The following is an 11,180-nucleotide window of genomic DNA, read 5'->3' as shown; positions in this document are numbered from 1 at the left end:
ATCTCACACTTGCAGAGTGGGCGTGAGTTCCCCTTCATGCCCTCAGGATTCGCTCCATAATTGAATTTCGATTTTAAAAATAAAGTTGTGTTGCATACAAGATCCATTGTGAATCCCATGAAAAGGGATACATTTCTTGAAAAATGCAGCCCCTGCTGCCACTTGGACTTAGGACCGTGATATTCGGAAAACATGTTGATCATAACAGAATATCGCGGGTGAGTCCTGGACCGTATCATATCCCGCCACGAGAAACGTGGCTTGACTGCATTTATTTTTCCATTTGATATGAATACGCCATCATCACCGTTATCTGCGGGGTGAATAAATAACATCCTCGGCCACCATTTTTTCTTTGATGCTAATTGTCAAGCTTTTTCTGCACCTTGCATCTGTTTGACTAATTTCACCAGAAATCTAACTGCTCAGAAAGCTGAATTTTGTTCTATAACTTTAACCACTTCAGTCAAAATTCAAGCTCTTTTGAAATCAATTGGTGTGTTGCATATAAGGTAGATCTTTATTTCGATGAAAACAGCAGCATTGTTGGTTCACATTTCAAGCTTTCGCGTCACCTAAACTGTAAACAAACTGAAGATTTTGACAGAGCAGAAAAAAATTATTAAAAATGCCCCCAAACAATTGTTTATTCGCAGAATGAGGTGAGATAATTGGAAATCACAATTTATACAACCCAGATTTGAGCATATAATATTTCATCAGAAATGGTTCAGCAATTGCATGCTATTTTCGAAGCATACAACACACACAAAAAAACATTTTACAGAATTTAAGCACCCGGGAAGCTCTGCTTTTGCTTGAATTGCGGTCCTTACATTTATTGGTTTGAACATGATTGAAAGCGGCTAGGTTTGGCATTGCAGCTTTTATGAAAGCAAGAAACAACCGCTCTTATATAATATTCTAGCAACAACTGTTATGGTTATTTACAGTCTAGTGAATGTTTTATTATGTTCAAGATGTTATTGCTCACATGATGATGATGATGATGATGAAAATCCATCAGAGTTGAGAGAAGAGCTGAGCAGCATTGTCAACATTTACCGCCTCCTTTGGCGGCTCTTTGACAATCTAAAGAGGGCAAAAGGTGATGACATTTATGAATGTGATGTGTTTAACTCAATGGGCGCTGGATTTCACCTGCTGCGGCGGTTTCTCTGCTTGCGAGGCGACACGTTTGGAAACGCCGCTCACGTCCCCCTGCACTTCCCAGAAGATCTGGTTCAGTTTCTCCACCTTCTCGTTCTTCATGGCGTTGATCTGTCAAAGAGGATAAGAAGAAGAGTAGATTTAGTATAGTGATTTTTAAAAGGAGGCAAAATGGACCTTACGTGCTTAAGCGTAGTCCGGATGGGTTTGGCTTTGTTTTTGGCCTTCAAGTGCTTGTTTGCTGCCACTTGGAAGACATTTGGCTGTTTTTTGCCTTTTTGTTTGTTTTTACCCATGTGACCTACTAAGAAACACAAAAAGAAAACCAATTATCATTCATGATTAATAACATACAAAAAGCAGTCAGATAACAACGGCATTGTAATTCATACAATTGCTGGGGTCTTGTGTTACGCATTGTAAGGGTTATTCAATGATTTTGTTTTGTAATATTGATGATATATTATGACAGTATGACTTGTGTTCTCCCGGGGGGCTAATGCTACATGCTCAAAGTGCACGTATTCTACATGTTATCCATGGTTTTATCGAACGAAGCTGACGCTGAAAAGAAAGAGTGCCGCGATCTACTTCGCGTGTTCCTTTTGAATTAATTAATCATTAAACAAAGAAAAAGAAAGAAAATAGGACGCACCGTGTGGGTACACGTTGTTTGGTGTTTTTACCGAGCGCTTGGAGTCCATTCTTGATGACGCCATCAACACGAGACGCGCCGACGCCTGGCTTTCTAGTCTCTACATCTGAAAATTAACTAAGGTCGTCAGCTGGCTTTTGTTTCACTTTCAGCAGACACAAGGAATGACATGTGACGTCACTGCATTATAAAAACACGAGGCAAATACGGCTTCTCGTCTTTTATTCAGATTTTAAATGATCTGCTTCGTTTAATCTTCGCTTTGTATTTTCTGAAGCAATGGTAAATGATTGACAATTTAGAAGAAAAAAACGTGTGTGTCGTCCCTTGAATGTGCAAAACGTTGGAAGAGCTACTTCGCTCGGGAAGAGGAACTAGGATTTCCGGTTGTTTTGAAAAAAAAAAATCAAAAAAAAAATGTTCGGCCTTCTGTCATTCACGTGACAATCCACCTACTCGTATGTGTTTATGCGTTGGCGTTCCTCTAAGACTGCGTTTTCATCGTCTGCCTGCAGGGGGTGCTGTTGCAGCGCAGCGACGCCTCGTAACGGGTTAACGGCACACTCGGCATTGCTTTGCACGAACCCTGCAATTTGTCAGTCTATGCTGAAGGTCAGGCCTTGGCAGCGCCTCGTTATTCCGAGTTTGGACTTTTGACTTCTCCTCCTCTCGGCTCGGTTCTGAAATTTTTTATTATAATTGTCATCATTCTTCTTCTCCTGATTATCGCGGCCCCGCTTTGACGTATACGTGGATGGAGGCGAGGCGTCATAAAGAGGGCGTTGAAATGAAAGACACTTTTCTTTTTGTGTTTCGGAATGGAGCGCACGAGGACGTGCATGGAATTACCGAAACCCGGACCGACCCACGCGTCGGCCTCGGCTCGGGTAGCCCCGTTGGGTTAGATCACGTGCACCGCGGGAGAGGAGAGAGAGAGAGAGAGAGAGAGAGAGAAGACGCGGACGCTGTCGGACTGCAGCACGTCTGGAAAGCCGGTGCAGGAGGAGGAGGAGGAGGAGGAGTGGGTGGGGTGTCCGCGTGCATCTATATATAAGGCGACTTGCAGCTGTCAGGTGGCGGCGGGCATCATCAGCAGCGCTCAATCTGCAGAAAAGAAAGAAAGAAAGAAGGAAAGAAGGTGACCAAATGTCTCACGCGTGGGGTTACGCTGCCAAGAACGGTGAGCGTCACTTTCATCCTAATCCGTCATCATCATCATCATCCGGCATCATCAATTGCACGCGCAGATGTTGCATTTGTGTTTGCAATTGTAGGTCCGGACAAGTGGTCCGCCAGTTTTCCCATCGCCGACGGTCCTCGGCAGTCGCCCATCGACATCGAGCCGGGCCTGGCGTCGTTCGACGGCTCGCTCAAGCCGCTGAGCCTCAAGTACGACCCCGGCACCTGCTTGGAGATCCTCAACAACGGACACTCCTTCCAGGTCACCTTCCTGGACGACCAGGACAGCTCCGGTACGCCTGCACACATTTTAGCTGTTATTTTAGGCCATATGACGTCATCAACCCCCCATATATTTTTTTGGGGGGGGACGTGCGGAGAAATTCGGTGTACAATGAGATTTCCTTCCTGCTGCATGGACCGTTAAATACGCGGACTTTATGCTTTTATTTGCTGAAAATGACAACTCGTAAAATTCCAAAGAAATTCAGACATTATTAGGACTTATTTTTCTCACTACGTTTTACAAGTAATATATATATATATATATATATATATATATATATATATATATATACTTTATATTCAAAGAAATTGTACATTGTGAAAAATTTTACAAAAATAAGATGTGTTATTGCAAGAATAAAGTTGTTTTACAAAAACAAAGTAATAACTATGTTTTTTTTATTATGACCAAAAAAAAAACAGCCTAAAGAAACATTTCTGGGTATCAACTTGTAGTTTTTACAGAAAACGTTTTTATAACTAATAAAGTTGTAATGTTATGAGTCATAATATTGCCAGTAAAAGGCTGTAATGCGAGAGTCATCATTTTACCAGAAAAAAAAAGATAATAATAAGTAATATATTGAGGATAAAGCTACAATTGTCAACTTTATTTTTGTAAAGTGACAACTTTGTCACATAAAGTGTAGTGAATTCGATTTTTTAAAATGACAAAGTTGCAAATTTACAGTCCAAAATTCAGACTATCACAAGAATATTTGTTGTTTTCAGTGCAGCTCCAAATCGATGATTTGAGTTGTTCTTTTTTAGCTCTTTTCATCCAGATTACACGTGTGTTTTCCAATTGAGATTAGGGTTACGTAATCTGCCGCAGCCAGCTGCTGTGGCGCCAATATAAACGCTCTCATTTTCAATCTTTCATTGTGCCTTTTTCCACCTTTGGGTTTGCTTTGCGGCCTTTAGTCATGCATCCCGTGGGCCAAATTTAAATAGAAGTATGACACATCGCAAAAGAGGAGCTGCCATTATTACATGTTATACTAACATCTCTCTCTCTCTCTCTCTCTCTCTCTCTCTCTCTCTCTGTCTTTCCGTGCGCAGTTCTGAGCGGCGGGCCGGTGTCAGGGGTGTACCGGCTCAAGCAGTTCCACTTCCACTGGGGGGCTTCCGACGACAGGGGCTCGGAGCACACGGTGGCCGGGAACAAGTACCCCGCCGAGGTGAGGAGCGTGGCAGTCGCGCCCCGCTTAGCGGGGCCCCAGCTTCCGGGTTTTTCCAGTTACGAGCCATCACTCGTTCAATTTGTTTGTTTGTTTTGCCTTGTGTTGCGAGCCAAAATTTGAGTTCCGAGCCAGATTCAGCTACGCCGCCGTGCAAATGAAGTGAAAAAGAAGGAGAGCGAAAATCGACTCACAGATGCACTGGCAGCCATTTATTGAACGATATAACACATAAATTACAAAATACACACACTTGGAACGAGCGACACCTGGCAAAACGTGTCTATTCATGCATGTTATACGGCGAGCAAAATTCCTTTAGTATTTTTTATACCTGCTCGTCCACCTGGTTGTTTATTGAATTTGTCAAAGTTTTGTCTTTCTGGTGTGAGCTGATAATAATCGCTGATTTTCATTTCTTTGGCCGTTTGCAGCTGCATCTGGTTCACTGGAACACCAAATACGCCAACTTCGGCGAGGCCGCCAGCAAACCCAACGGACTGGCCGTGGTGGGCGTTTTCCTGCAGGTTGGTAAGAAAAATGACAACGCAGCTTCCAAAATCACATCATGAGGAGTTGTTGCGTTTTCTCTTAGATTGGAAATGAAAACGCCAGCCTCCAGAAGGTTCTGGACACCTTTGGTGCCATCAAGACCAAAGTATGTTCCCCAGGCGACCGCGTTTTCCGCACATGGGTCGGCGTCAAGCAGTGTTAATGGCTTGCTTTTATTTTATTTTATTTTATTATTTAATTAGGGCAAGCAGACGACGTTCACGGGCTTCGACCCAAGCAGCCTGCTGCCCGCCCGCCTGGACTACTGGACGTACGAGGGCTCCCTGACCACGCCCCCTCTGCTGGAGAGCGTCACCTGGATCGTGTGCAAGGACCCCATCGGAGTCAGCTCGGCTCAGGTGCGACGCACTAACGTCTCGTTGTTGAGTTCAGTTGCGCACAGAAAAAAGAGCGGCCATTCGCTAAACACAGAAGCCAGACGTTTTGGGAAATACTATAAATAATGCGATTGATTTTGCTAGCTTTCCTGTGTGTAAGGGTTATAAAAATGTCAGTTTTACCCCTCACACAGGCGATGAAAACAGACTTTGAAAAAGACAAATTTTCTCAGTATTCTCTAGCACCTGTTCTCGCTCTCTTGCTGTCAAGAAATGGGAGACTATCATATAGCATCACTTTGAGAAAGCCAAAAGAAGACTCGCTCAGTCATCCAAACAAAAGACAAAGTGTGCTTGCTTCAAGCTTCAAGTTTACTGTAAAACTGAAACCAAACACAAGAGAATTCAACATTCTAATATGTTCCATCCATCCATCCATTTTCTGAGCCGCTTCTCCTCACCAGGGTCACAGGCGTGCTGAGGCCTATACCAGCTATCTTCGGGCAGGAGAAGACCCTGAACTGGTTGCCAGCCAATCGCAGGGCACATACAAACAAACAACCATTCACACTCACAGTCACACCTACGGGCAATTTAGAGTTGTCAATTAACCTACCATGCATGTTTTTTGGGATGTGGGAGGAAACCAGAGAAAACCAGAGAAAACCCACGCAGGCACGGGGAGAACATCCAAACTCCACACAGGCGGGGCCGGGGCTTGAACCCCGCTCCTCAGAACTGTGAGCCAGACGCTCCAACCAAATGCCATAAACAGGCTCACGGAAACTAGCATAAATGTTACAGTCATTGTAAACCTTGAAACCACTGCTCCTTTAACGCACGTGGCGCAGCAACACATACAAACAGAGCAGACAACAGTACTCGCAAGCGGCCAGAATGTTCTCTCTGCTCTGCGGAAACAACAACTATTACTTTCGAGGAGACCTTCCCTGCCTTTTTATGTTGCTCTTTACTCTGCTGCATCTCATCTCTTTTGGTAGAGCTCAGTGCTGCCCGGCATGTTGCGGCACAACGTGGTACTACACTGAAGCACTCAACTCAACTCAACAGCGCTTATATCATGTAAAATCCCATTTTAAAAAAATGCCAGTATTCCCAAAATGCCTCCCCCGTCTGCAGTTGAGCACGGGTACATCTCACTAAATTAGAATATGCTACGAAAAGTTCATTTATTTCAGTACTCATGCATGATATAGATTCATTAAATACTTGGGAAAATACTTTTCAGAGGGCAAATTTCTGCCTAATTTCTCCCTTAAAAAACATTTTCATAGTTTCTTGATTGTTTGTTACGTAATATTGTAGTTTCTAGAGATGGTCATTTGTTTTTGTTTGTTTTCTGTCAGTATTTAAAAAATGAACTGTTTCACTACACTCTGTAGTGCATCTCTATAGATTTGAGTTTCACTTTTTCAGTTGCACTACCTAACTAAATGAAGCTTTTGACACGATTTTAATGTATTGACACGTACCTGTAAATGCCAGCATTTGTGCAAAAACAACAGTATATGATGCGTGTTGGACCACACTCGTCGTTGCCGTCGTCATCTTCTCGTCTTTCTTCTCTCCGCAGATGGACAAATTCCGCGGCCTGCTGTTCTCGGCCGAGGGCGAGCCTGAATGCTGCATGGTGGACAACTACCGGCCCCCACAGCCGCTCAAAGGCCGCCAAGTGCGATCTTGCTTCAAGTGAACAAACGCCACGGCCCCACCTGATGACGCAAGTACGGCACATCTGAGTTGGAATTTGGAAAGTTGACATTTTTCAGCACCAAAATCAAACTTTGAATTTCATCCAAAATCTCGTTTAAAAAAGCAACAACATTGGACAGCTAGAAAAACTGGGTATAAATTTGCATCAAGTACAGAATTTCAAATTGGAATTTTATTAGGTTTAATTTATGTCCATTTTTTAAATTCCTTTTCATTTTTTTTATGCTTTTTAAGATTAAAAGTTTGATTTTGGTGCTAAAAAAAATTAGAAATTCAAACTGGATTTCGATAGCAGAATTTTTGACATGTATCTCTATATCGAATTGTTTGTTGCTGAATTGATGGTGATGTGGAATATTTTGTAGATGTCAAATTTTAAAAAATTTTGATGTTAGAGATAGAAATCCTAACTTTAAAAACAAAAGAATCTACGTCGTTTTTTTTCAAGCCGAAAAATATTCAGTTTGAAAAAAAAACTGACGCGTATACTCACGTGATGGGTTTCTTTTTTTCATTAAGTGTGATGATGCAAAAAAAAAAAAAAACGAGTGTTGCAAATTCAAATTCCAGCTCAGACAACACAGACACCCTGGCATCGCTGCTTCCCTCCCCCACTCTTCCGCACACCCCAGTTGCCCTTTTTCTACCCCCACTGGCCTCCCGTTCCCTTTTTGGCACGGAACGACACCGATCTCCGCCGCTCACGTGTCTCTCCTCCGTCCAACATTCATTCCTTCGTGGAATTGTGTCATTGCCCCAGGAGCACTTAGTGGGCGTCTGCCATCACTGTGCCATCCACTCTGCAAATGTGCACTGTGGCTTCTTACGGATTTAGGTCCGGCGCCATGACTGCACGACACCAGGCTAGCTTCCAAAGCCTTTTTATGTGTCATCCTTTTTGTGTGTGTTTATAAAACATATGCAAACTGAGTAAGTCTTACTCTGGAAAGTAATTTGACTGAAATTGAATGTGTCAAGAAGAGTGTGCCATTTAGATTTTTAAAAAAGATGCCAAGAAGGAGAAGAATGCAAAAGCTCATCTTTTCCTCTTTATTTCTCAACCAATGTACTAAAGAGAGATTGTGATTCATATTTTTCAAGGACAAATTAGATGCCTTATTACAATTATTTAAAAATTATGCCAGTGGTTGTCAAGCCCCGTCCAGAAATTGTTTGTCATTTTGTTGTTCTATATTTAGCAAGTGGACATTTGACCAGTTTAATAAATCGGTTTTAAAAGGAAATCTGTGTCGAGTGGTTTGTAACATAAAGGTTATGTTAGCTTGTCTGATTATCATTATTTTTGGGTTGTATATTTTGTTAAAAAGCTCTTAAGTGTAAATTCTGCTCATATAATTGTATTATTTAATTATAGAAGCCAAGGAGGTTGTTTAGATAAGCCTGTTTGGTGACTTAGCATAAAGGCTAACATTAGGCTATCTATAAGCTAGCAAGAGCCAATCAACACATTATGTAATTCGTTATAAAGCTTGATATTTTAGCATAGAAACTAAACACATAAGAAGAGCTAATCAACCATTTATTTACGTATTAAAGCTAATTAGCCTCTCTTCTCTTTGTATTAGCTGTTAAAAAGATTAGATACATAGCATAAAAGCTGACCTAGCCTTGCTATATGCGCAACAAGAGCTTTGTGTTATCCTTGAAAACATTTGTGATCCTAGCATTTAGCAGTTTAGCTTACTTCTCCACAAGTGAGCTAATTAGCAGGTTTTGTAGTGTATATGAAAGCTAAGTTATCTTGTCCGCTCTTAGAAATCTAGCAATGTCTAATCCTTGAAAAAGCTTGACATTTTGTCATTAGAGCTAAAATAATCTCTCCAAGTGCAAGAAAACCCTGATGAATGCATTTTTCTTGTTATTAGCCATTTAACTGCTTGGCAATGTGGTATACAAGCTAATCTAGCCTTGCTAGTGTTAACAAGAGCTAGTTAACACTTTCATTTCATGTAATCCTTGAAAAAGCGTTGCATATTAGCATTAGCAGCTAAGCTAACTCTCTCCAAGCGCAAGAAAATGGCAAAATAACATTTTGCTTGTTAGCAGCTATTAAATAGCCTGCTTGACGTAGCATGAAAGCTAACCTAACCTTGCTACAAGCACAGTAGCATCAGATTTGCTCTTACTCTTTGTAGAATTCTTAAACGGTTTGAAATGTTAGCATTAATGCGAAGCTAACCTCTGTCTAAGCGCATGGAAGCTAATTAATGTATTTTTCTTGTTATTGGCTGTCAAATAGCTGAACAAATTTGTGTAAAAACTCAGCTAGCCTGAGTGCCAATGTGCTGTGTAGTTGATGCGAATGTACGCGGACCCCTTTAAGTCGTACCGGTTGTTTTTATTAAAAGAGCTGGAACAACGCTTGACCTTTGACCTTGCTGATCCACTCCTGTGAGGACGCCCGTGAGACGTGACATCTGTAGCTTGCGTGTCAAGTCGTCTTCTCACTCCGCTGTGACGACAAGGTGCACACCTCCAACTTGAAATCCCAATTTTGCCATAATTTTTTTTTTTTCAAATGTGAGCTACCTGCAATGTTTTGCTTTGGTTCTAAGAAAACAAATTTAAGAAAAATAGCCTTTCATAAAATATCTATAAACAACAAATAACAAATATGTACATTTCAGTATTATTTGTTACAAATAAATAAAGAATAAATAACATCAAATATAAATAACACGGATTGATTCTGTGTAATATATACATATACAAATTATTATCTGAAGTATTTATTTTGTAAATAATTAACCAATGATCAGTATTATTTGTAACAGTAATAACAATATTAAAAAATAACTAAAAATAATAGAACATTATTTTATTAACATTATTATTTACATCTAAAATACATATAGGAGACTATTACATTTATTATTCAAATTAAATTTAAACATGTTTTTAATTGATTTCTGTTGAGTTTGGCATAATAAATCCAGGAGCAAATTTTTTTCCATAGACTTGTTATCATAGTGACGCTGCATTTTGTCTTTTGTTTTTAATCTGTTGTGACAGCTGGATGACCTCGCCGGGGGGGTTGTCATGTGACACACGCACACATGCCATCTTTATTTTTATCTGATTTTATTTTTTTTTTGCGTTACAATCTGATGCCAAAGGTCATTTTTAAGGTCAAAGTTAAATCAATGTCACAACAGCGACGCTGGGCTGACACACACATTAACTAAAGCTGTTTGCATGCATTTTATTGAGTATTCACACATACATACACACACGCACACACGCAAACACGCACATGCACCCTGTGGCCTTTCCCTCCATCGTGTTGCATAATCTGGGCTCGACATACAGTGAAGAGGACAGTAGCCTTGCAAGCACACATGGACTATTTTTGTTTGTGTGTGTGTGTGTGTAGTGTAATGTTACACGTGTGTAATGATCAAAGGAAAAGCCCACTGGAGGCTCAGTGCGAGCAAAAACAAGACTGAAAAATCTTAAATAATAAGGATAAATGTTTCCTAATTCGATTTCATGAATTGAACTGACACATAAAACAAAAAATAATTAAATAGTGTACATTAAAAACCAAAATGTTCAACCAAACAAAAGTGCGCTAGCTGAATGTTAACGTGCAATGCAAAAAGCCATAGACGGGCTAACTGCAATTCGCATAGATGTTAGGCTAATTCTCAACTTTCAAACAACTGCTACTTTAACACCTACACACCTACTAACGAAGCGTACAACGATACTCGCTGCATCTCTTCTAGTAGAGCTCAGTGCTGCCACCCGTCATGTTGTGGAACAACACGGTACGACACCGAAGGTGCGCAACTCTCATTTAGGACTTGGTCATATACTGTAAACCCATACAAATTTTACGTTTCTGTCGTCGACTTTTGTACCTGATGCTTTCTCAGCTTTTATGTGTTTTTTGGGGCATAAATACTATTGTTTTTGCATTGTGTATTGTTTTAAAAGGACAATTGTTTTAGCAGCAACATTTCTATTCTTCCACGCGGATGCTATCTCAGCACGCTTCCTTCCATTCCCAGCATTGCGATAAACTATGGAGCGCATGTTTGTTTCCGCATCTCCTCGCCATAG

General features: G+C 40.9%; 2 protein-coding genes across 4 annotated transcripts; one reads left to right on the top strand and one right to left on the bottom strand.

The window, feature by feature from the left end:
• Window positions 1–497: 497 nt before the first annotated feature.
• rbis (ribosomal biogenesis factor) lies at window positions 498–2,169 on the bottom strand. 3 transcript variants are annotated; one of them, XM_061666269.1, is made up of 4 exons: window positions 1,857–2,169; window positions 1,353–1,474; window positions 1,162–1,281; window positions 498–1,092 (listed from the first exon to the last, which is right to left on the bottom strand). In XM_061666269.1, exons 2-4 carry the CDS (start codon window positions 1,464–1,466, stop codon window positions 1,024–1,026), a joined length of 303 nt encoding a protein of 100 aa, XP_061522253.1. In that variant the 5' UTR covers window positions 1,467–1,474; window positions 1,857–2,169; the 3' UTR covers window positions 498–1,023. The 3 variants fall into 3 exon arrangements, with proteins under 3 accessions (XP_061522253.1, XP_061522252.1, XP_061522251.1); XM_061666268.1 differs by having other exon boundaries at window positions 1,353–1,471; window positions 1,826–2,168; XM_061666267.1 differs by having other exon boundaries at window positions 1,826–2,165.
• Window positions 2,170–2,855: 686 nt separating this feature from the next.
• LOC133396412 (carbonic anhydrase 1-like) lies at window positions 2,856–8,338 on the top strand. The gene is made up of 7 exons (XM_061666265.1): window positions 2,856–3,005; window positions 3,100–3,297; window positions 4,352–4,470; window positions 4,905–4,997; window positions 5,066–5,128; window positions 5,226–5,381; window positions 6,955–8,338. The coding sequence occupies exons 1-7, from the start codon at window positions 2,972–2,974 to the stop codon at window positions 7,072–7,074; spliced, it is 783 nt and encodes a 260-aa protein (XP_061522249.1). The 5' UTR covers window positions 2,856–2,971; the 3' UTR covers window positions 7,075–8,338.
• The last annotated feature ends 2,842 nt before the right edge of the window (window positions 8,339–11,180 follow it).

Source organism: Phycodurus eques, chromosome 21, assembly GCF_024500275.1.
Source record: "Phycodurus eques isolate BA_2022a chromosome 21, UOR_Pequ_1.1, whole genome shotgun sequence".
NCBI classification, from domain to species: domain Eukaryota; kingdom Metazoa; phylum Chordata; class Actinopteri; order Syngnathiformes; family Syngnathidae; genus Phycodurus; species Phycodurus eques.
This window is presented reverse-complemented; position numbering and strand designations above follow the sequence as displayed.

What these genes read in the sequence shown, in the direction of transcription:
- rbis (XM_061666267.1), bottom strand. Translation starts at nt 1,889, where the DNA reads ATGGCGTCATCAAGAATGGACTCCAAGCGCTCGGTAAAAACACCAAAC. An exon ending in AAACAACGTGTACCCACACG is followed by an intron (nt 1,475 to 1,825) that starts GTGCGTCCTATT and finishes TGTGTTTCTTAG; the next exon opens with TAGGTCACATGGGTAAAAAC. An exon ending in TCCGGACTACGCTTAAGCAC is followed by an intron (nt 1,282 to 1,352) that starts GTAAGGTCCATT and finishes CCTCTTTGACAG; the next exon opens with ATCAACGCCATGAAGAACGA.
- LOC133396412 (XM_061666265.1), top strand. Translation starts at nt 2,972, where the DNA reads ATGTCTCACGCGTGGGGTTACGCTGCCAAGAACG. An exon ending in GGACGACCAGGACAGCTCCG is followed by an intron (nt 3,298 to 4,351) that starts GTACGCCTGCAC and finishes TTCCGTGCGCAG; the next exon opens with TTCTGAGCGGCGGGCCGGTG. An exon ending in TCGGAGTCAGCTCGGCTCAG is followed by an intron (nt 5,382 to 6,954) that starts GTGCGACGCACT and finishes TTCTCTCCGCAG; the next exon opens with ATGGACAAATTCCGCGGCCT.